The sequence below is a fragment of the Procambarus clarkii genome, chromosome 18 (genome assembly GCF_040958095.1).
Source record: "Procambarus clarkii isolate CNS0578487 chromosome 18, FALCON_Pclarkii_2.0, whole genome shotgun sequence".
Lineage (NCBI taxonomy): Eukaryota > Metazoa > Arthropoda > Malacostraca > Decapoda > Cambaridae > Procambarus > Procambarus clarkii.
The window spans coordinates 34,712,400-34,738,275 of record NC_091167.1 but is presented as its reverse complement, the minus strand read 5'-3'; the positions used below and the strand labels follow the sequence as shown (position 1 = coordinate 34,738,275).

General features: G+C 42.6%; 1 protein-coding gene and 1 non-coding gene across 2 annotated transcripts in view; one reads left to right on the top strand and one right to left on the bottom strand.

The window, feature by feature from the left end:
• LOC138366077 (histone-like protein HC2) overlaps nucleotides 1-24,956 on the top strand; it is a 45,113-nt gene extending 20,157 nt beyond the window's left edge. The window contains exon 2 of the mRNA XM_069326807.1: nucleotides 24,556-24,956. Within this exon, the coding sequence (XP_069182908.1) occupies nucleotides 24,556-24,956 (401 nt within the window). The remainder of the gene's footprint in view (nucleotides 1-24,555) is intronic.
• On the bottom strand, nucleotides 565-637 carry TRNAK-CUU (transfer RNA lysine (anticodon CUU)). The gene has a single exon. It is a non-coding gene; the product is annotated as a tRNA-Lys (tRNA).
• Nucleotides 24,957-25,876: the final 920 nt, after the last annotated feature.

Below are 25,876 nucleotides of genomic sequence, written 5' to 3'. Positions count from 1 at the left end.
GGAGGGGGAAAAAATTGCTAGTAATTAGTAACAGTTAATTGGCAGTTAAGAGGCGGGCCGAAAGCGCAAAGCTCAACCCCCACAAGCACAATTTGGTGAATACAGTTAGGTGAATTAGGTGCATACACACACATATACATACACTCACACACACCCAGGAAGCAGCCCGTAACAGCTATTTAACTCCCAGCTACCTATTTACTGTTAGGTAACAGGGGAATCAGGGTGAAAGAAACTACCCATCTGTTTCCGCCGGCGCCCGGAAGTGAACCCTGAGCACAGGACTACGTATGCAGCGTGATGTCCACTCAGCCACCAGCGCCCTATAAATGATCTTAAACTACATCGTCCAAACTTATTCACACTACATATGATGCTGGCCAGTTTGACCACTGATGCTGTTTTGTTAAATGTGTTGATCAGTCATTAGAGTTGAATTACCACGCCAGGTGATTGATTGATGAAGATTAAGCCACCCAAGAGATGGCACGGGCATGAATAGCCCGTAATACATCGCCCGATGTATTTGCAATTGCAATTAAAATCTTTGCAATTATAAAGATACGCCCAACGTGGGGCTCGAACCCACGACCCCGAGATTAAGAGTCTCGTGCTCTACCGACTGAGCTAGCCGGGCTTGTTGCATACATGTATGTGTGTATGTATATGTTTGTGTGTGAAATTGAAATTGAAATTGAAATAAGTTTATTGAGGTAAAATACACACAAAGGGATGAGGTAGCTCAAGCTATTCTCACCCCGTTCAGTACAACGTGTTAGTACATACATAGACACACATCACAAACAATAAACCTGTTACCAAACATTCTGAGAGATAAACATGTACATTTCCTCCTTCACAAGTGGTATGGTATCAGACGTACACAAATACTTTTATGACCTAGTTATACGGATAATTCAACAAAATATTACAGTCTTGGTGCAAAATTCTTATATCTCTCAAGAATATTATCAACCTTTCCTTTGTGACACATCCAGGCTATTTGCTCAGGAACAGTCCTTATCTCAGTGTTTCTATATACATTAATCAACGGACAATCAAGAACATAATGGGCAAGGGTGTGAGACCTTAACATACCACATAGTTTACACTTCGTGTCATTATCATGAACGCCTATCCCATATTCCCAGTAATATTTGTACCCAAGCCTGAGCCGCATGTACACAGAGTCACTCCAAGCATTTCTCCTTTTACCATAAGTGAAAAGGGTGTTTTGACTCACATACATGTAGTGTTGCATGGTTAGACTTCTCTCATACATTATCCCTCTCCTCTCCACTCCTGCCTGTGCCTGAATATTTCTGATTTTGCTTCTTATTTGTCTCATTGTGAATTCACATTCAATGTCAATTTGTGGTTTTGATGTGGCACGTTTGGCCAAGTCATCCGCCACCTCATTGAGCACTATTCCAACATGAGATGGAATCCACATGAATTTCACACTATGACCTTTCAGCTGTATCTCAGCTATTCTTCTCTTACAATCCTCAACTATAGACATGAAGACTGGGTTTCGACTGTTTAAGGACTCCAGTGCTCCTCGGCTATCGACAAATACAAAAACATTTTTGTCGTCATGACGTACTTCCTCCAAACACGCCAGAATGGCCTGCAGTTCAGCTTGTGTGGATGATATATAATTACTAAGCCGGAGTTCAATTTTCCTGTCCACAGTCCCAAACTCCGTATATTCCCTTATTAGGACACCACACCCTGCCCTGCCATCCTCCGCCACCGACCCGTCGCAATATACATGTAAACTGTTGCCTCTTGGTAACCGGGATATCATGCTTCCATACATACACCGTAATTGTCCCGGTTCATGATGAATCTTTTTCACATTGAGGGGTACAATTTCGACGTCAATTTTCTGTACTTTCCAGGGAGCAGACATATTACCCTGTCGAGAGGGTTTACAGCAGTCAAGTACATCGTATTCCCTGAGGTCATGAGCTAATGCCCTCGTGTAGCGTGTCTCCCTCAGTTTCCTGGAAGTGTGTACTTCACTCAAGCAGGTCTGAACGCTCTCAAACAGCTTATCCCCTCCTTTTCTCCGCATGAAACGAATAGCTACTCTAGTGTTAATGTCACGGACTCTATCACACACACTCTGTAAATTTAATTCCATTCTCATTATTTCCATCATTGCATTTCTTTGACATCCAAGAATAATCCTCATAGCCTCGTTCTGTATCAGCTCTATTTTTTGAATTCTGCCTTGGCCTGTGTAAGACAAAACGGGTGCTGCGTAGTCTATCAGGGACCGAACAGTGCTTATGTATAACATCCGTAAGATAGGTACCCCAACACCTTTACCAGAAAAAGCCAGTGCTTTTAGAGGATGCAGACGGGCTTTACATAAGGTGCTGATATGATTTATTTCAGCATTTTTACTCTCACATGTGTATCCAACATACATGCCCAGATACTTGTACTTCTGAACACGGCTCAGTTCCACACCATTTAGAGTAAGTGTTATATTTCTTCGTTTCCTATACTCATAGGAATACTCATATTTGGTTTTATCTGCATTTATAACTAAGCCTAACTTGTGACAGGTTGTACCAAGTATGTTAAGAGCAGTTTGAATTTTGTTCCCGGAAGTGCCTTGTATAAGAATGTCATCAGCATATATGATCGTCGTGACCCCTGGAGGATACATTTCTGATGCTAATCTGTTCATTAATACATTGAATAAGGTGGGACTTAATACTCCCCCTTGTGGGGTACCTAACTGAAACCTCCGTTCCTCAGACATGCATCCCTGATAATACACCTGACCTTTTCTGCCTTGTAGATAATCCCTTATCCAGTGTAACAATCTCCCTGTTATTCCCAGATTGGCTAATTCGTATAAGATTACTTCCCCATTGGCTTTATCAAATGCTCCTTGTAGATCAACAAAAACTCTACAATTGTCATCCATATTAGACAAACACTTTAAGAGACAATCCGCAGTACTTTTGCCTTTGACAAAACCAAAGAGATTACTGGACATGTTATCACCTACAAGGTAGAGTAGCCTATTTAACAAAATCCTTTCCATCATTTTACAAAAGCAGGATATTTGTGTGTGTGTATATGTTTGTGTGTGTGTGTATATGTTTGTGTGTGTGTATATTCACCTAGTTGTATTCACTCGTACGCTCCTGCTGCTCATTACATACTATGGGACCCTTGAACTCAACACTGGCCATTCCACCCTGACACCCGGAATGACTATGAAAGAATTATAATTTACGGAATGAGGAGGTCAGGTACCTCTTGCTACCCACACCCGCGTATTGGTCCATGGCACCCGTCAACAGCTCTTCATTTACCTTCAAACGCCCTGAAGTATGAATTCAAGATCAGGGATATATATAAACAGAGTGGTGTATGCGGCTTCTCGGTGTGTATACACTGAGAGTTTATTTTAATCCTGGACTATATTCAGGACCAAAGTAAACTTTCTGGTTGGTCAGTAAGCACTTGTGGTGGCTTTAATAATCCTCCAGAGGTTGATAAATCTTGACCACCTATACGAGGAATGGTAAATTCAAAGGTAATATGTATTTGAGGTTGAATGGACGAGATTGTAGAGTGGGTATGGGCTTCTTCCACATGTCTCGGCGACATTCACCCATATAGAGACTTTTTCCTGTTTAATCTATGGCTTTTAAGTCAGTGGTGTCCGCTAAGGCAGTCCCTATACAATGTGTGTGTGTGTGTATTAGTTTATTTAATAAATTATGACCAATGTTCTCCAAATCAATCATACTCGTATGATAAAGAAAACTCAAGAATACAAATTGAATATTTCCCAATACACAGAGAACAATCACACTAACATGACTATATTAATGAGAAAATCCGTAGGAGCCGTGATGAGGGTTCGAACCCATGGGGTGGATGTTCCCACGAAGACACGCTAGCTACTAGACTAGTCTAGTGGTCTAGGGCTAGCGTGTGTGCGTAGGAACATCCACTGCATAGGTTCGAACTCTCATCACGGTTCCTACGGATTTTCTAATTGAATGTTTATTATTAAATATCTGCGATCTCCGCTATTCTAGACTACTGTATTTAGAAACGACTTCGTTAGGTTAGGTGAGATGGTTCTCTTACGTTATGGTGTAGTAACAGCGTATACGTTATAGGCGTCTCATATCGTGAGACCTCACTCTCATATCATGAGAACTCATTCACATATTATGAGAGCTAACTCATATATTGTGAGGCCTCACTCACACATTACGAGGCCTCATTCACCCATCACGAGGCCTCACTCACACATCACGAGGCCTCATTCACCCATCACGAGGCCTCATTCACCCATCACGAGGCCTCACTCACACATCACGAGGCCTCATTCACCCATCACGAGGCCTCATTCACACATCACGAGGCCTCATTCACCCATCACGAGGCCTCACTCACACATCACGAGGCCTCACTCACACATCACAAGACCCGGCTGCCGTAGTCAACAGACTGGTCGATCATAACGTGTCACGCCCTAAATATGAAAATAATTTAGCTTCATAACATGGGACTGGATAGACAGGCGGGAAAAGTTTTAATATGATTTGTTGGTATTACTTGAGAAAGACTATTAGAGCATAACATGCACTGAAGGAGTGCCAAGCGGTGCCAGGAAGAGCACCAGCCGCCTGCTGCCAGTGTAGAGTCTTCACACCTTAGTCTGCATCTCAGTATTTTTAAAACAATTTAATCTACATATTTTCGAAAGGTTTACAACTTGAATTGGCTGTTGGTTTACTTAAAGATAATACCAACATAAATTTTCATTTTAATACCAAAAACAACTTTAAAATATAAAATTAAAAGCTTCTATAAAACCACAACAGTAAAAGGGTTATAGTAAATCCACATGAACTTATTATAATATGTATAGAGGAAGCTGTAATACTTTCTACAACACGGAACTTTACACACAGAAATCACAATTACGTGATGCATTAAATGAACAAATCCACAAGGACCGTAACGAGGATTCGAACCTGCGTCCGAGAGCATCCCAGACGCTGGGTGACCAGTAAGTTCAGTGGAACTTCGGTTTCAACTCCTTTTCCATGTCGTAGCTCAGTCGATTAAGGCAACGTCTGGGATGCTCTCGGACGCAGGTTCGAATCCTCGTCACGGCTCTTGTGGATTTGTAGCACGGAACTATTTCGTTCAACTCTTGCAACAAAAGAAACAACGTAGTGCAACAATGGAGGTACTTTATCCGAACATTTCTTCCGAACAGATTAGGTGAAAACGCACCGTAAGCAAAAGCATTTCTCTAAAACCGTATAATATCTAGTCAGCGCATCACTGTCAATGGAATCCCTCAACAGAATGAATCCCCAACGTCCACTATCGAACATATCATCGGCAGTGTACATATTCAAGATACTAAACACAAGGAAACTCGAGACAATTGTTGGCATCAACAGGAGGGAGGGAGAGAGAGAGAGAGAGAGAGAGAGAGAGAGAGAGAGAGAGAGAGAGACATAAGAAAGAACATAAGAGCCTATGCAGGCGATCACAAGTCACAATCGACTTGAGAATGGTCCAGGACGGACCGAAACGTTGTCGTCCCTTCACCTTCTAGTGTGTGGTCTGGTCATCAGCATAAGAGCCTATCAGGCCAAGAAGGACAGAGAGGTACTAAATAGTCAGCAACAAAGGGTAAATATATAACGCCTTAGCAGTAGCGCTGGGAGGCTTAAGTATACTAAGTAGGAAGATAAGACATATTTAATTAAAAAGGTAATAGGAATATAATATATAATATTATATTCCTATTACCAATTACCGTGTGTGTGTGTGTGTGTGTGTGTGTGTACTCACCTAGTTGTACTCACCTAGTTGTGTTTGCGGGGGTTGAGCTCTGGCTCAACCCCCTGGCTCTGGCTCTGGCTCTGTGTGTGTGTGTGTGTGTGTGTATCAACCCCCTGGCTCTGGCTCTGTGTGTGTGTGTATGTGTGTGTGTGTGTGTGTGTGTGTGTGTGTGTGTGTGTGTGTGTGTGTGTGTGTGTGTGTGTGTGTGTGTGTGTGTGTAAATCACGAAAATTAACACGTGATGAAAAATGGGACAGTGTCAGACCGCAAAGGAAGAATTGAAACAGGAATTTTCTTAAGGAAATTCCAGTTTCAATTCTTCTTTGGTGTATATAAATGCGAACAAGCCTATTCAGCTGTTGATCTGTACCCTCCCTTTGTTTCTCCTAGTCAGTCTGGTCTTGACAACGGCTGTAAAACGGCCGAAACGTTCATTAATTTTTTTTTAATTTAATAGCTAAAATTATAATCAGTGTTATTTTTTTAAAGTAATGGTGATCATGGCTTACAAGTTATTATATTTTTTTAATTAATGTTTTGGTTTATTTTTTTTTTAAGTAATAAGTTTTTTGAGTAATGGTGATCATGGGTTACAAATTATTTGATGGATTTGGATTTGATGGAAACAAATCCAAACATGGATTTGATTATTTTGGTCATTTTGTACAAATGATATATATATATATATATATATATATATATATATATATATATATATATATATATATATATATATATATATATATATATATATATATATATATATATATATATAATAGGAATAAGGTAAAACACAGTACATATAGCAGAAGAACAAGGAAGAAGGAAAAGAAGAATAAAATTATATAGAGAAAGAAAGTAAATAAGAGAGGAGTCTGAGGAAGACAAAGGCCCCTAACAATGCCCAGGTAACTCAGTGCGTCTTCCTCGAAGTGTGAGAAGGAGGAGGAGGAGGAGGAGGAGGAGGAGGAGGAGGCGGGGAATTAGGAGGAAGATGAGAAAGAAACGAGCCGGCAGAGATGAGACTTCTTCTGAAAGAAAGAGGAAATTGCCCGAGAGGAGGTCCCTCCTGCAAATGACCTCTGTTCAGCTTGCTAAATCTTATCTCGACTCTCAAATAATTTCCATTGAAATTCGTGAATCTTATTGAACAATACGAAGATACGTGCAAGTAGCAGAACATTCAAATTTACTCTAATGGGTAAGAATGTTCCACTGATCCTCCTAACTAACCTCCACACTCACAGGAGAATAATAAATGTACTAACCTAATTCTACCATTCAATGTTTTCTCACATTCAGGCAGGGACACCATATTGCCATCACTAAAATCCGCATAAACACTTGCATCATCCAATTAACTAAAATTATCCTGGTTGGAACAATAATGGAGACGGGTGTAAGGGGGTTTCAATACCTAAGCTCGTCGGACGTGCACTCGCTGTCGTCATGGTATGAACACTGATGGGGGAGCAGAACTTTGTTTTCTCTCATTAACACTGCGTCACCAGAGGTTTCTGTCAAGCAGATGCAACATTTCCTTCCTTCAGAGGGACCTCTCCACTTTGACGGGGGTGTCTCTATACGTCCTTGACGGACCTTTCCGTCCCTGAGGAACTTCTACCTAATCACTCGTATAGGGATGTCTCAGTCCTCTAGGGATCGCAAGGTACCTTCTGAATAACCGATCACACCAAAGGGAGACAGTTTCAGGTGTAGTGGAATGCCAGACCTGTAGAACTGGTTACTGAGGGAGAAAGGTGGGTCACCAGGCAAGCAGAGGAACTGAGTAATTGGATGGGTCTGCTCTCCCTTTGATAGTTTCCTTAATGGCCTTCCGAACCCCCACGGCTGGACGTCCCTCTAGCCTTAGTGGACAAGCAGCCGAGTCTCAGGAGACATTACGAATATGGATACGAAAGGATAATTTCGATCTCGAACCCATTGTTGATGTGACGACTTATATTGAATTTTGTAACTAGCTCATCAAGATTGTAACTTGCTTAGCTAAATGAATTGTGGGGTTCAGTCCCTGAGCCCATTATGTGTCTCTGTAACCCATTCCACTACCGCCCACAAGATGGGTATGGGGTGCATAATAAATGAACTAAACTAACTGAATTTATTAGGGATGGGTGACTCATGGGAAATCACACTGTTAAAATATATCTCATTAACTTGCAGAGTAATAATGATCTGAGACGCAAGCCATGACTTGAAGGCCACCAAAAGAAATTCGAAGTCCTCTACTTTATCATCAGATTAGTGGTGAAGGATTCCCTAAGATCCATGTTTTTCCTTCGTTCTTATCCTGGGCTGTGGCTTTTCCAGAGCGTGTCGGATGGTTTAAGTATAATTATCAATACAAAGCGCTAAGCCAGCATAGGTGGAGAGAGCAACCCGCGCCACAGAAGAGACAGGAGTTCCTAGATTCAGGAGGCCAGCGTGGGAGAGGGAAAAAATATAAGGTGATCTCTGACATAAATTTAGGAGTCTTGAGTCATCTAGGATTGTATCACGAGACATGAAGGTATGAGATATAGAGAAACAAAGACAAATAAAATATTTCCTGCTATCTTTAATAAACCGGACACTGACTGGCTGATGGGAAGCTCGGATAAGATTATAGTGAACGAGAACCTTTTTTAACAGTGTTTTCCAAGATGTTTTAATATTTATTTTATAATATTTCAACTATTGTTTTTGTAGGTTTCTCGCTACAAGGTTTCCTACCTCGTTAGAGCAATGCCATTTACGAATTCCTAACCACCGATTTGCCCTTAATTGTCAACCCCCACACGACAAATATATAAATTCATTATTTGTATCTTAATATCACATTGGGAAATATTTACAATTTGGTTGAATACGATTTATCCATTAGCTTCGCAATAGCTGGTTAAACGAAATATGCTACGAGGGAACTTAAGATGTAGTTTAATGACCAAATTTATTCAAGCATTAATCAGGGTGCATGGGAGATGCGAGGGGTAGAGACCAGATGATTCAATAGTCTTTAAATTCATTAAACTTCCTTGGGAAAATCAGAGATGCGGATGCTCATAAATTTAGCCATTTCTGGCACATAATTTTGTTTTCACTAGTTAGCCGATGCTGAGGTCATGACCTCCCACAACTAATAGATCCTGGTGAGGTCATGACCTCCCACGCCTGTCAGCCGCTGTTGAGGTTATAACCTCCTACATCTAATAGATCCTGGTGTGGTGTTTATTTCACGTTGAAAGTGGGGTAGCGAAGGGCAGACGTGCAGTGCAACACTGCCAGGGACATTCGTTCGTGTTAAAGTGTGAACGCTTCGAGAATAAGAGACAACTAGATTAAAGTGACAATGAACACCAACGAGCACGTTTGACCTCGTGTTCTTGTTGTACACCCTTGCACGTATTCTACAGAGTACGTGCACTCTTGCACGAACACACGAGTCCTCGTGCACACGCACTCACACACACACACAAATATTCAATAGGAGTTTTATTATAATGTTATCATTATATATCATAATATATCTTTGCACCGAGGAAATGTTTTTATGGAGGTATAAAACTGGCCAGAATCCTAACTGGTTGAAAATTATTTGAGGATTCAATCGTGATTTTTCAAAGCGGTGTCTAATTTGTACATTTATATTTATCCTCTTTAATTCAGTGGCCTAAATACTGAACCAATACATCAGGCAATATATTACAAAAATATTGAGTATAATGTCTGAAATGCTTGTCAGTACAGGATTTAATTACAGCTTAAATTTAAGCTCTTAAATATTTTTTTTATGAATGGAGCATCGAAACACCTGTAATTAACGGAATAGCGAATGTAGGTGGCTGGAGTGCCGAGTGTAGGTGGTGGGTGTTTGGGTGTTTAGGTGGTGGGAGTGTAGGTGGTGGGAGTGTAGGTGGTGGGAGTGTAGGTGGTGGGTGTGTAGGTGGTGAGAGAGGTGACTGAATGTAGGTGTTTTTTTTTTTATTATTATTTTCTACCACAGACGTGGCCACACATTTACAATGCTAACCAGCATATATACATTTTCTTCTGTCCTCCATGGACAGGGTTAGAGATGTGTTAAACATATAGTTCAGGGATTTATTGAACAATCAACCACAGAAGATGTTTCGGGGCTTTTAAAATGCTAAGCTAAGCTAAGTCATGTAGGTGGTGCGAGATTCGAGTGGCGGTGGCTTGACGAAGTTGATGCAGTTAACAACATTGGTGTAAGTAGATGAGATAGGATTACAGGTATGTAAAGGCAAAGCGGGATAATTAGTCGTAAAAGCAGCTCGATCACCTCTGCAAGTTGCATAGTTTCATGATGCTCTCAGCCACGGAACACTCCTAGTGATCTCAAACTGATAACACAAGTCTGTCCACTTTCTATGACAGCCAACTTTGTTACCTTCAAGCAGGTCTCGTTGCATTTGTCGTATCCTCAGGTATTGTTCGGTGGGAGATTGTTAATCACTACTATCAGTTTATGAGTTTAAACTGATAGTTTAATATGAGAGATATGAGTTTAACTTTCATATCACCTAATGTTGCTATTCCTAGTAACATTAGGTGATATGAAGATAGTTCAAAGTAACTCCTGCTAATCGTTTTCCTCTGATCATTGTATTCCCTCAAATTTCTAGTGTAATTGTTGCAGCAGGGACATGTCACCTCTATACCTGTTCAACCTATCTTTTCTCATAACTCCTGGAAACGATAACATCTTATTTAACACTTGTAAGTTTCGTTTTAGTTATTGTGATAATGTGTGGTTATATTTCTCCAAACATTTCATATTCATCTATCTATTTATTCTAAATTCCGTCTGCATTTATGTACTTTAATGCGACTCATCTCTGCTTCTTTGTTTTTTGTTCAAGTGGTATTGATTCCTGTTGTTCAATGTCTATATCCGATAGGGTGTATGTTGGTCTAGTGAGTCTAGGTTCTAGGTCATAACCAGGGGTCCACCAACCCTCGGAGTCTACCGGATGCGTTGGATAAAATTGGCGTGGCTTCTGATGGCTCGCCATGTCATCCCGCTTCAGTGTCAGAGTGTTGTTCTTAATGTGCACGGTCCTGGCAATTTCCAAAATGCATTTGAACTCTCCCTTTAACTGGCTTCGATCTCCGGATCCAACTTTTTTTTTAACTGCTCTCTTAATATCTGTAATTTCATTTTACCAATCCTTCACCAGCTGTGACTGGCACCATCTGTCAGAACGCCACTCCCACAGACTGGTTAGGTTTTTGAATATCATGTCACTCGTGACGTCTTCCTATATAATTAATATATATATGCATATATATGTGGAGAATACTTACAAAAACACGTGATTTGGTGATGTGTAAGTATCTACTAGGAACATGAAACGAAAGTTCCGAACTTTTTCGCGTTTCAACACATTATCAAGGACATACAGTATATCCTGGTATACAGTATAACACGCATTTTTTTGTTAAACAATCGTAATCATAACATTTCTCTACTGACAATATTAAGTTAAATTTCTAGTCACTAGCATTGCCCACCGTTAGTTACACCTTCCACATACCTGCGCCTGCTTCTCGAATTTAAGAAAATATTAATTTATATGTTTAATGTTTTGATTTCAGGCAGGTCTTTGCTTTAATTTCCAAACACCTTAGGCAATGTTCAGTCAGTCTCTTGAATTCTCTCTAACTCGAAGACTTTCTCTGCCCTCTCATGTTCCAGCCTCAAAATCATCAAGTCTCTAAATCATCCTTCAACAGCCAGTGTGCACAGACAATGACCCCCCCCCCCAAAAAAAAAAAACGACCTTCACACTTCGCCCTGGCAAAGTTCACTTCGACAACTGATTGGCCAGCTCACTTCTGATTCACAAGGTACCTTAACACCCCCTTTAAATGGAAAGTCTTTCAGGCCGCAATAATCAACCACTACAAACCGCCAGTGAACAGAACTGCATCCAAGGAACCGGTCATTTCAGTCCCGTAAACACCATTAAATGATTTCTGGCCTACAACGGTTTGCATCAGTTTTATTGACCTAAACAACAACAGTTTAGGTCAATAAAATCTTGTCCCTAATTTACGTTAACCTGTACTTACACAGGTCACTAACGCGGCTGGGTATCTTCCTAATATTATCCGTTTACATGGAAGTATATAATCTACTTAATGACTTTGTTATCCGACTGACACTTTTCTTAACTTGTGATTAATTACTGGATATCATAATATAGCCACAATGGGGTTTATTTAGGTAACTTTGGCCCTGAAACACAACGAGTTTAATGAACCACAGGGTTCCAGAGGCTGTTGTCACAGGAAGAGCGTCCACTATGCTTGTATATACCATTCCCCGCGATAGTAATCAGAACACGGCCGAAAGTGATGAACATACCTTGTGTTTGTTAGATCTCTCAAATAAACCTTTGAAAGAGTTTCCAGCAACACTTCGGACGTTCCCACCTCGCTCGCCGTCACAACACGACCTTCACTAACACAACCCGTCCTCGACTCAAGTCCATTACATCCAGCGGTCGACCCCACAGACGCATTCGTGAATTTTAATATGCATTCCATTCAAAACAGGAATTTTCTTATATATAAATTAACATTATAATATATTAGCATATTGAGCATATATAGGAATAAGTTAGGTTAGGTGTTTAGGTTCTGTTGGCGATTATTTGTATTTGTAGTACGTGGGTGAAGCATTTACAGCGTTGTGGTTCGAACAAAATTCGTCAGCGAAGCACTTGTTCCGGAAGTGTTCGAACGAAATCAGTTGTGAGTCGTGTGTAAACCGTTTTTCATTCATAAACAGGGGGTTTGGCGGGTGGATGGATCACTTTTGGATCTTTGTTTGGAGGACGGGCTGGTTCATTCCATCCAGCGGTCGACCCCAAATACTCATTCATCAGTTTTAATATGTTGTCCATACAGAGTAGGAATTTTCTCAAATGTATAATAACATTACTATATATTCTCATATTTTGCATATTTAGGCAGATGTTAGGTTAGGTGTTTTGCTTCTATTGGCAGTTATTTGTATTTTTAACACGTGAGTGAAGCATTTAGAGTTGCGATTTGAGCTGAGATCAACGAAGCACTGTCTGAGAAATGTGTGTAAAGCATTTTTTATACTTAAACAGGGGGGGTTGGCGGCTTCATGGAATGAATATTTAGTCTTTGTTGATGAGGACGGGCTGCACTAAGCATAACACCTTAATGACCACACCCGCGGGATGAAAGGGTTCAGAATGTCTGTTTTCAAGTTTCACGTGAACCCGCTCAAGCCACTCGAAGCCACGTGGGGTTTCATTACTGCCCAGTCTCAAAAAATATTGACAAAATGCTTCAGTCTTTTGTTTTGCGGGGCATCTCTCCAAATCGCACGCGGTTAGATTAGATTTTGTTTAGGTACACTTGGCAATGATTTATATTTGTAGTTCGTGAGTGAAGCATTTATAAAGGTATGCTTCGAACACAGTGAAAGAGCGAAGCAAAGTCCGAGAAAAGATTAATTGTCATCAGATGCGAGTCATATGTAAAGCGTATTTCATTTAAAAAGTAAATAATGGGTTTGACGGTCTGGATTAACGATTGCAACACCAGCTACACTGAGTGACAGTTGCAACACCAGCTACACTGTGTGAGTGTTGCAACACCAACTACACTGTGTGAGAGTTGCAACACCAGCTACACTGTGTGAGAGAGTTGCAACACCAGCTACACTGTGTGAGAGAGTTGCAACACCAGCTACACTGTGTGAGAGTTGCAACACCAGCTACACTGTGTGAGAGAGTTGCAACACCAGCTACACTGTGTGAGAGAGTTGCAACACCAGCTACACTGTGTGAGAGTTGCAACACCAGCTACACTGTGTGAGAGTTGCAACACCAGCTACACTGAGTGAGAGTTGCAACACCAGCTACACTGTGTGAGAGTTGCAACACCAGCTACACTGTGTGAGAGTTGCAACACCAGCTACACTGTGTGAGAGAGTTGCAACACCAGCTACACTGTGTGAGAGTTGCAACACCAACTACACTGTGTGAGAGTTGCAACACCAGCTACACTGTGTGAGTGTTGCAACACCAGCTACACTGTGTGAGAGTTGCAACACCAGCTACACTGTGTGAGAGTTGCAACACCAGCTACACTGTGTGAGAGTTGCAACACCAACTACACTGTGTGAGAGTTGCAACACCAGCTACACTGTGTGAGTGTTGCAACACCAACTACACTGTGTGAGAGTTGCAACACCAGCTACACTGTGTGAGAGTTGCAACACCAGCTACACTGTGTGAGAGTTGCAACACCAGCTACACTGTGTGATTGTTGCAACACCAGCTACACTGAGTGAGAGTTGCAACACCAGCTACACTGTGTGAGAGTTGCAACACCAGCTACACTGTGTGAGAGTTGCAACACCAGCTACACTGTGTGAGAGTTGCAACACCAGCTACACTGTGTGAGAGTTGCAACACCAGCTACACTGTGTGAGAGTTGCAACACCAGCTACACTGTGTGAGAGTTGCAACACCAGCTACACTGTGTGAGTGTTGCAACACCAGCTACACTGTGTGAGAGAGTTGCAACACCAGCTACACTGTGTGAGAGTTGCAACACCAGCTACACTGGGTGTACATGAGTTAACTAGAATGAGCTTCACTAAAGCTGAATGCATATTGATGAAATTAATTAATCGCAATAAATGCATATTCAGCATGTTTCATAAACAGAGTCACGTCGATACACTAAGCCACACCCGCTTACATTCCCACAAACCCACAACCTCCACACAAACCCACAACCTCCCACAACCTCACACAAACCCCCCCACAAACCCACAACCTCCCCACAAACCCAGAACCTCCCACAGACTCATAACTTCCCACAACCTCCCCACAAACCCAGAACCTCCCACAACCTCCTCACAAACCCACAAGTGCACAACCTCCCCCACAAACCCACAACCTCCCCACAAACCCACAAACCCACAACCTCCCACAAACCCACAACCTCCCCACAAACCCACAACCTCCCACAACCTCCTCACAAACCCACAAGTGCACAACCTCCCCCACAAACCCACAACCTCCCCACAAACCCACAAACCCACAACCTCCCACAAACCCACAACCTCCACACAAACCCACAAACCCACAACCTCCCACAAACCCACAACCTCCCCACAAACCCACAACCTCCCACAACCTCCTCACAAACCCACAAGTGCACAACCTCCCCCACAAACCCACAACCTCCCCACAAACCCACAAACCCACAACCTCCCACAAACCCACAACCTCCACACAAACCCACAACCTCCCACAACCTCCCACAAACCCACAACCTCCCACAACCTCCCACAAACCCACACCATCCGACAAACCCAACACAGTTCGAGAAACAAACAAACACAAACAAAAAACAAATGACAATCATACAAATCGGGACACATTTAAATAACGCGAATTCAGCCAATTTTGAAATTTACAAAAATATGTAAAGTCAAAACAAATTTCAGTACACATTGCCCCTGTTGACACCTATTTTTTTTTTTTTTGGGGGGGGGGAGGTATGTGCGATTTGGATTCGTGATAAAAACTTATCAGGGATCACCTGATGTATACTAATGTGTTGGTGTGGCTGATAAACACTGTGCTGGATGTTAACCTACCTTGTCTGCCGTTCAGTATAACATTTTGCCAAGTTAAATGAACGAGGGGGGGGGGGAGTGTTTAGGTTAATTAACCACTGAATTCAGTTCATTTTTTGAACTGAATTCAGTGCTTGCTTGTTTTTATTCCTCTCTCTGTCTATCTATCTATCAATCTTTGGGATCCGACTTAGCACGGGGTGACGGGGGATGACAAGACCTTCATCTTCGTAACCCACCTTCACTGTACACTGTCCTCATTTACTGTGACCATCTTCACTATACGCTTCTCATTGCTGGATCCATCGTCACTGCAAACTGTCTTCATAACTGAAGCCGTCTTCACTGTACACACACTGTCTTCGTCACTGTAACCATCTTTACCATCATGGTACCGTCAGCAACCCCATATATATATATATATATATATATATATATATATATATATATATATATATATATATATATATATATATATATATATATATATATATATATATATATATATATATATATATATATATATAGCCAGTGTATGGGTTCTTGCAGCTCCAAACACTTAATTATCACCTAGAACATAATGTAGTGGTTGAGTCTTGGACTACCTTAGACACCACTACAAGATTTCTGAGCCACAAGGGTTTGCAACAGCTCTTAGAGAAACAGTGGCTACTGCCCGTATCAAGCTCGTTCCCTTAATTCCCACTCCAGTCAAAATTTAGATGTTGAAGGCTTTATAAGCAAGTGATTTATACAAATCATTACTGCAACTTACCCAGAGTTATCTTGCTCATTAGAAGCAAAAATCAAGGGTTCACTTGCCAGCGCTTAAATATGCACATACCGGAAAGTCCTTCGCGGTTTATTGAAGTTTAAAACAGTAATGAAGAGCTGTTTACTGGATGTTGTCTTTGATATTAAATTTGCACGAGAGTTAGGTCTTAATTATCTAATAACGAGGAACAAGTTCTGGGCAGTTTCCACTAAATGTGTTTGTTAGTGTTTTTCCTGAGTTTAGGTGTTTTTTTCCAACTTTGTTCCAAAAACTAAATAAACTTTTGTAGAACCAGTTTAGTTCAGTGTTTATGTCCGTGTATTGTGTCGCTTGTGTGTAACTACGTCGGCTTTGCCTGCTTTAAGAGCTTGTGTGTGCGTGTTCTCATGTAATTTTGCTTGATTTATAATACTTCTATGTTGAGTTTAAGCAAGTTTGCGACATCACATTATGATAGCGTTGGTCCGTCTTGAAAACGAACAGTGACGTAGCCTATAATTACTTAACATAACAAACCCGTGACACCGTGACGCTCATACAGAAATCTATATCTATAAAATAGAATGTCTGTTTGTCTGTTTGTTCGAGGTTGGAGGCTTGATGCTTGGGGGCTATTGTACCCCAACTTTGCACGCTGATTGGTGTGGGGTTGTGCCCATCATGTACAAGTTGGGGTCGGCACCATTGTGCTGAGTACCACGTGGCATGGTCTCATCGTGAACCCCAGGATGATCCTGTCATGATCATGACCGACTCATCTCTCTTAAAACATTAATTTCAAAACAATTATCGTAAAACATTACGCACTGATCTTGGGGAGAAAAATCTGCTCATCATACTTTTGCCTCTAACACAATAGAGGCGGTCCGTCTAATTACCACAAGCTACCACAAACTACACAAACTTCAGAAAGCTTCCTGGCAATACGTTAGTAATGAATAAATATGATATATTTACTCATTATAATGTTGGTGATGAATGTACAACACGAAAAAACATAATTTTAATCTGAATAAGTATCTTTTTATAAAGAAATTAGACGAAAATAAAAAGCTGGTGACGCCAAATCAAGTCGACGATCCAAGCTTCGGTTAGGTTAGGTTAGGTTTGGTTAAGTTAGGTTAGGTTAGATTAGGTTAGGATAGGTTAGGATAGGTTAGGTTAGGTTAGGTTAGGTCAGCCTAACTTAATATATCATATTTATTCATTACTAACGTATTGCCAGGAAGCTTTCTGAAGTTTGTGTAGTTTGTGGTAGCTTGTGGTAATTAGACGGACCCCAATAAAGGAGTTTTGATGTCAATTCTGATAACATTGTTCTGATTCGTTCACATACCCTTTCGGGTTTATGTATCGACTTAAGTACCCCTCATCCCACTATATGCACCTCTCTCCAACGAGTCATGAAAATGTCAGGCCCTCACTGGGAGATAGAGACAAAGACCCACTATAAGAACTCCCGAACGTATCTAGGCTCTGAGAGTCAGAGAGAGATAGAGACACAAAGGTACATATAAACGGATAGACGGAGAGACACACATGTATAGAAAGACAGAGACTGAGACAAGAGAAACTGGTTCGACCCGTGCTTTGCCTGGTATCTCATCTAATATGCCCATAAAAGAAAGGATAAAGGAATCTGTGGAAAGCGTTTTGAGCTAAGAGAAGGAGCTCCTATTTCCATTCCACCCTTCCCATTCAAAAATTATTGTTTGTGCTCGGAAGTTACTTGGTAAATGATTCCACAGATCTTCAACCCTATTTCCGAGCCAGTGTTTTACTATTGTTTTCTAAATCTAAACTTATCCAAAATGAATTCATTGTTTCGAGTGCTGTTATTTGTTTATATATTTAGAACAATACTCATATTCTCCTTGGTAAATCTTTCCTTGAACGAAGCATTTACGGTGCAGTGATCTGCACTGATTCTAAAGCAGCGCTACAAAGCCTTATTAAAAATCGGGTAGAAAATGCAACCTGTTCTCTCACAAGACAGCACATATATGACTTATTGCTTATCACCGTTGATTACGTCCACAAACATCACCGTTGATTACGTCCACAAATATCACCGTTGATTACGTCCACAAACATCACCGTTGATTACGTCCACAAACATCACCGTTGATTACGTCCACAAACATCACCGTTGATTACGTCCACAAACATCACCGTTGATTACGTCCACAAACATCACCGTTGATTACGTCCACAAACATCACCGTTGATTACGTTCACAAACATCACCGTTGATTACGTCCACAAACATCACCGTTGATTACGTCCACAAACATCACCGTTGATTACGTCCACAAACATCACCGTTGATTACGTCCACAAACATCACCGTTGATTACGTTCACAAGCAACTACAGATCACCGTTGATTACGTTCACAAGCAACTACAGATCACCGTATAACAAGGAGCTGAGGCTGCACCATTAGAAGGTCAGCTGAGTACATTGTGGCGGTCAGTTTGCATGGGCCAGGGAGGAAGAACCACTTAACAAGCAGCAAAGTGCTAGTTACAGACACCAAAAAAGTGGTGTAGTGTGGCTACACGCCGGTCGTTGCCCCCTTGCATTTCTTCCTTATTTAAATATTCCGTTTATTATTCTCACGAACTCAAATGAAAAATAATATGATTTCCATACTTTTCGTTCGTAGTTATAGTTATATCAGGCAGGCCCGTGTGTGTGTGTGTTTACTAGTTGTGTTTAGTAGTTGTGTTTTTGCGGGGGTTGAGCTTTGCTCTTTCGGCCCGCCTCTCAACTGCTTATCAACTGTTTACTACTTTTTTTTTTTTTTTCCCACACCACACACACACCCCAGGAAGCAGCCCGTGACAGCTGACTAACTCCCAGGTACCTATTTACTGCTAGGTAACAGGGGCACTTAGGGTGAAAGAAACTTTGCCCATTTGTTTCTGCCTCGTGCGGGAATCGAACCCGCGCCACAGAATTACGAGTCCTGCGCGCTATCCACCAGGCTACGAGGCCCCACACCTACGAGGTGTGTGTGTGTGTGTGTGTGTGTGTGTGTGTGTGTGTGTGTGTGTGTGTACTCACCTAGTTGTACTCACTTAGTTGTGCTTGCGGGGGTTGAGCTCTGGCTCTTTGGTCCCGCCTCTCAACCGTCAATCAACAGGTGTACAGGATCCTGAGCCTATTGGGCTCTATCATATCTACACTTGAAACTGTGTATGGAGTCAGCCTCCACCACATCACTTCTTAATGCATTCCATTTGTCAACCACTCTGACACTAAAAAAGTTCTTTCTAATATCTCTGTGGCTCATTTGGGCACTCAGTTTCCACCTGTGTCCCCTAGTGCGTGTGCCCCTTGTGTTAAACAGCCTGTGTTTATCAACCCTGTCAATTCCCTTGAGGATCTTGAATGTGGTGATCATGTCCCCCCTAACTCTTCTGTCTTCCAACGAAGTGAGGTTTAATTCCCGTAGTCTCTCCTCGTAGCTCATACCTCTCAGCTCGGGTACTAGTCTCGTGGCAAACCTTTGAACCTTTTCCATTTTAGTCTTATGCTTGACTAGATATGGACTCCATCCTGGTGCCGCATACTCCAGGATTGGTCTGACATATGTGGTATATAATGTTCTGAAAGATTCCTTACACAAGTTTCTAAAGGCCGTTCTTATGTTAGCCAACCTGGCATATGCTGCTGCTGTTATCCTCTTGATATGAGCATCAGGGGACAGGTCTGGCGTGATATCAATGTGATGTGTGTGTGTGTGTGTGTGTACTCACCTAATTGTGCTTGCGGGGGTTGAGCTTTGGCTCTTTGGTCCCGCCTCTCAACCGTCAAGACATATATGCATGTCCGTGAAGGGTATTTAGAAAACGAGTCCGTCACGCTAAGATTCAACAACAAAACGGTCTCGTAAACTGGGCCGGTCTCTGCGGTCTCACGCTGTGGTGGCTCCATGCCACACACACAGCCTCCACCACGCGTCTCACCCTCATGGCTAAGGGAGGGGGGGTTGGGGACACGCTGAGGTGAAGACAGGGTGAGGGGGAATGAGGGAGGGGGGGGGGAGATATAGGAAGGATAGGTCAAATAGGGGCGAGGGGTAGATGCAGAAGGGGTGAGTGAGGGGAGATGTAGGGAAGATGAAAAGAAGAATAGGGAGGGTGAAGAAACAGATTATATTAAGACCTCCGACGGGGTAAACTGTGTGTGGAGGTACAGTGGTATGAGATGAAGGGGGTTGAAGGCATGGCTGTAAGGAGAGGAGGAGGAGGAGGATGATGGGCAAGAGATGCATCACGTGAAGTGAGTAAACACGGTCAGGGGGAGTGTTTATCGCAGGGTGGCGGCTGGGCGGGGCCCGGGCCCTCCACCGCCACCACAAGCTTCTCTCTTACTTAAGCGATTCAACCCCGTAATTATGCGAAGTGAAATATATACAAGTCCAACTAGCGCGATAAGACATACATGCACACACACACACACACACACACATACACACACACACACACACACACACACACACACACACACATACACACACACACACACACACACACACACACACATACACACACACACACACACACACACACACACACATACACATACACACACACACACACACACACACACACACACATACACACACACACACACACACACACACACACACACACACACACACACACACACACACATACACACACACACACACACACACACACACACACATACACATACACACACACACACACACACACACACATGTGTGTGTGTGTGTGTGTGTGTGTGTATGTGTGTGTGTGTGTGTGTGTGTGTGTGTACTCTTGTGTGTGTCTTGTGTGTGTGTGTGTGTGTGCTCTAATTGTACTCACCAATTAGGTGAGTACAATTAGGCGAGTACACACACACATACACACACACACACACACACACACACACACACACATACACACACACACACACACACACACACACACACACACACATACACACACACACACACACACACACACACACATACACACATACACACACACACACACACACACACACACACACACACACACACACACATACACACATACACACACACACACACACACACACACACACACACACACACACACACACACACACATACACACACACACACACACACACACACACACACATACACACACACATACACACACACACACACACACACACACACACACACATACACACATACACACACACACACACACACACACACACACACACACACACACACACACACACACACACATACACACATACACACACACACACCAAAGAGCCAGAGCATAGAGCACATACACACATACACACACACACACCAAAGAGCCAGAGCTCAACCCCCGCAAGCACAATTAGGTGAGTACACACATAGAGCACACACACACACACACACACACACACACACACACATACACACATACACACACACACACACACACACACACACACACACACACACACATACACATTATAAGAAAACATTGTGCATGTACACAAGCTACATATACATACGTGTTTGCGGGGGGAAAAAATCGCATTGAAAAATAAAGGGAAACTTCATTTTAATTTTCAATGTTGTTTATCCACTTACTCTGATCAGTGTTTTTGTGATAGTTGTTGCACATGCACAAACGTTGTTATATATCAGATAACTCATCCTCGTGAAGGGTTCGAATCCAGACAGATCGGCGATCCATAATGCTGATTAGCATTGTAAATGTGTGGCCACGTCTGTGGTAGAAAATAATAATAAATAAATAAAAACTTACCCACTACACCACACTGGCTATTCAGTGTGATGTAGTGCGTACGGTACTAGATATGCAAAGGTGTATGGAGCGCCTAGCTGTCTGGGTTCGAACCCTTCATAAGGGTGAGTTTTCTGATATATATATAACTTGGGGGCCCATTCCAGTCTTTATTATATAAAGTAAATGTGTGTTGCTACTGATGACTTTTTAAACATATATTAAGTCTGTTGTATAATAAACATGGATTTAAACAGTATAATTAGGAATGTTCACACACATTCAGACTTTACGCTAGACTCCACTACGCTGCTTCCACAGGCTCTCTACTGCCCTCGAGAGAGAGAGAGAGAGAGAGAGAGAGAGAGAGAGAGAGAGAGAGAGAGAGAGAGAGAGAGAGAGAGAGAGAGAGAGAGAGAGAGAGAGAAGAGAGTGAGAGAGAGAGAGAGAGAGAGAGAGAGAGAGAGAGAGAGAGAGAGAGAGAGAGAGAGAGAGAGAGAGAGAGAGAGAGAGAGAGAGAGAGAGAGATTTTCGTGTGTGCTACATTGACAGACTTAGAGACTCGCTAAAGTACATAGTGAGTTCTTGAACATTCATCTACTCACTATACAGACTGCATCATATCTGTCTAAATAGACAAATACCTCATCAGGTGTAGGTACCGCATTCCGGGTCAGTCTTTCCTATGGCTGACCCGCCAGCCACCCTCTGCTCTCACTGTAGCCTGACATCTCTTCTTTCATCTTTTTATATCCCGCATGTGTGGCTACACAGACAAAGTGACCAGAGGGATTATTGCTCTCCCGGGACCTGACACACGGGATCCTTCGTCCACACTCAATCTGTTCCTTGGTCCTCATCCACTCTCAGACCCTCCTTAGTACTTTTTTTTTTAACTATGAGGACGGTCGTACACATCAGGGTGATGGACATATAGAATCTAGAATTCATTTTATACAGTACAGAAAAAAATAAGTCATGTTTAGTCATAAATTGGTACATATATTTGCATTATATTAGGTCTCAGCGTGTATTAGACCTGGGTTGGTCAGGTTAGATTTCATTGGCAATATAAATAGACAAACTTTTCTAGTTTATCCAAATACAAAAGTCTGCTTTTTATTGGTCGTCCACGTCCATATTTGTACTATTGACCAGATCGTTACTATAAATACAGTACTTTCATTTTAGGAGGCTGGGCTGCCTCAGGAATATCTAAATATTCAGGTCCTCGCAAAGATTTCCTGTAATTTTGGAGAACTGCTAATGAATTTCTTCGAATGCAGAGCGTTTCATAGTTGATGTCTTCTCGTGCATCAGGTACTTACAGTCCTTCAGTTGATATGCTCATTAGCCAATTCATACTCAGGCAGGCGACCTCATTCAGAGCACAATATGCATTTCAGCAGCTCCTATGACTAGGCTAGTGACGAATTCCTACTACTGTTAGTTCACGAATAAAGATCAAGTCAAGCACAAAGATCAAGCCACGCCATCAATGACTTATGAAGGAAGATTATGGTAAAACTTCCTTCGTCTATCGTATGGCATTACCCTGTGTTCAGATTCCTCCACTGACGCACTTTGATTTAACATCTTTGAAAGCTACACTGAGGGAGAATATAATCCAAATTTGATGCTGTTGTAGATTCAATAGTACCACGTTTGTTAATTTCTTGAACTAGCATAATATACTTGCTGCGTTTTTCCTTTCAGGATTCAATTTAAGGGGCCTTTATTTAGTCTACTTCTGGACTGAAATCTATTATCTATTATCGAGACGAGTGAACCAGCCACTGAAAACTCAGCTTTTGTTGGCAAGCCTAAAGTAAGCATCAATCACGTCACGTTGCTAGGAGCAATAGTGACTCGTGATCCGGTCGGTTACCTTGAGGTTACCTTGAGGTGCTTCTGGGGCTTAGCGTCCCCGCGGCCCGGTCGTCGACTAGGCCTCCTGGTTGCTGGACTGATCAACCAGGCTGTTGGACGCGGCTGCTCGCAGCCTGACGTATGAGTCACAGCATGGTTGATCAGGTATAAGCGTCAATCACGGTGGGCGACCTGGAGAGAGTGGAAGATTCCACTGTAAGGCACCGCAGGAGGAGGACTTTTCTCCGGTTGGAAACAGGGCTCTGAATTGTTGTGAAAGCCTCAGAAGCGAGAAGCAGCCCTATCTCATCTTTAGGATTCCGAGCAAAGAAAACAGACAGCCTGATGCGAGTCCCATCGAGCTATCTCGGCTGTGGAGGAGTGAGCAGAGAATCACGACAAAAAACTCACGTCTTTGTGGATAAATCCCGGAGAAATGTGCTGATCCCGACGGTGCTGGATTTAACTAGCGGGATTTATTTATCCTTAATGGGTTATCGGGACAATATTAATGTGAACAATAGGTATCTGAACAATGGGTAGCGGAACAAAAGGAAACAATTTAACGTTCATTCGATACATACAAATTTTATATTTTAGTTTAGAGCAATCATGCATGACACTCAGGCGTCGTGGAGCGTCAAGCAGCACGCTCAGACGTCGTGGAGCGTCAAACAGCACGCTCAGTCGTCGTGGAGTGTCAAGCAGCACGCTCAGTCGTCGTGGAGCGTCAAGCAGCACGCTCAGCCGTCGTGGAGCGTCAAGCAGCACGCTCAGACGTCGTGGAGCGTCAAGCAGCACGCTCAGCCGTCGTGGAGCGTCAAGCAGCACTCTCAGCCGTCGTGGAGCGTCAAGCAGCACGCTCAGACGTCGTGGAGCGTCCAGCAGCACGCTCAGACGTCGTGGAGCGTCAAGCAGCACGCTCAGACGTCGTGGAGCGTCCAGCAGCACGCTCAGTCGTCGTGGAGCGTCAAGCAGCACGCTCAGACGTCGTGGAGCGTCAAGCAGCGAGGATACAGAGTGGATAAGCCGGTCACGGATCAATATGTCTGGAGGTTATTTGGAAGCAGCGAAGCGTACCCACCACTCATCATTACCACTGTGGCGCGAACAGTGTCACACGGTGGCAGCTTTACTCTTAATACATACCGTGATAAATATTTTGTTTCATTCTTTCTCCGTCGCTGTCTACAAGTTACTGAGGGGGTGTCTTAACTTGGCCGCCAGAGGAACTCTTGCCAGTATTTCTCAAGGCCTTAATTGGGCGCTGAGAAGGCTTCAGGATGTCGCCTATGAGACTAAGGGCTCTAAGAGAGAGATCTAATAGACCTTGAAGAGTGACCTGAGAGGGTTCCCTGGCGCTACGAAGTGAGAGAGGTGTTGACTGTTTTTACTCTCTGGGTGCGGAGGTACTCAAGAAGAACACGTGTCTCCCAGTCTAAGAGGATTATCCCTTTCTTAAAGGGGGGCTGTTGGTTAAGAATAACTATTCAAGCAGCTATTCAACTACTCAAGTTCACACTAACCTCTTTACATTCTTTAAGCATCCGGGTAAATACTTCGTCTATCCGTAGGGTCTTGATAGGCTTCAATTGTTATATTTGTTTAATAACTGCCTGATTGATAAAGATTAAGCCACCCTAAAGGTGGCACGGGCATGAATAGCTCGCAATTAGCTTCCTCCCTGGTAACTACTTTAGTCAAGTTGTTCACTTCACCCCTCCTACAACCCTTTGTTCAGTTACAGGAATAATGTAATGTTCTTACCTAGTAAATATAGAGACAACGTGCTAGTTTAAAATACTCTTTATTTCTTCGTCCTGCTTGATACCTCCTTGATGGGGTTCTGGGAGTTCTTCTACTCCCCAAACCCGGCTCGAGGCCAGGCTTGACTTGTGAGAACTTGGTCCACCAGGCTGTTGCTTGGAGCGGCCCGCAGGCCCCCTAT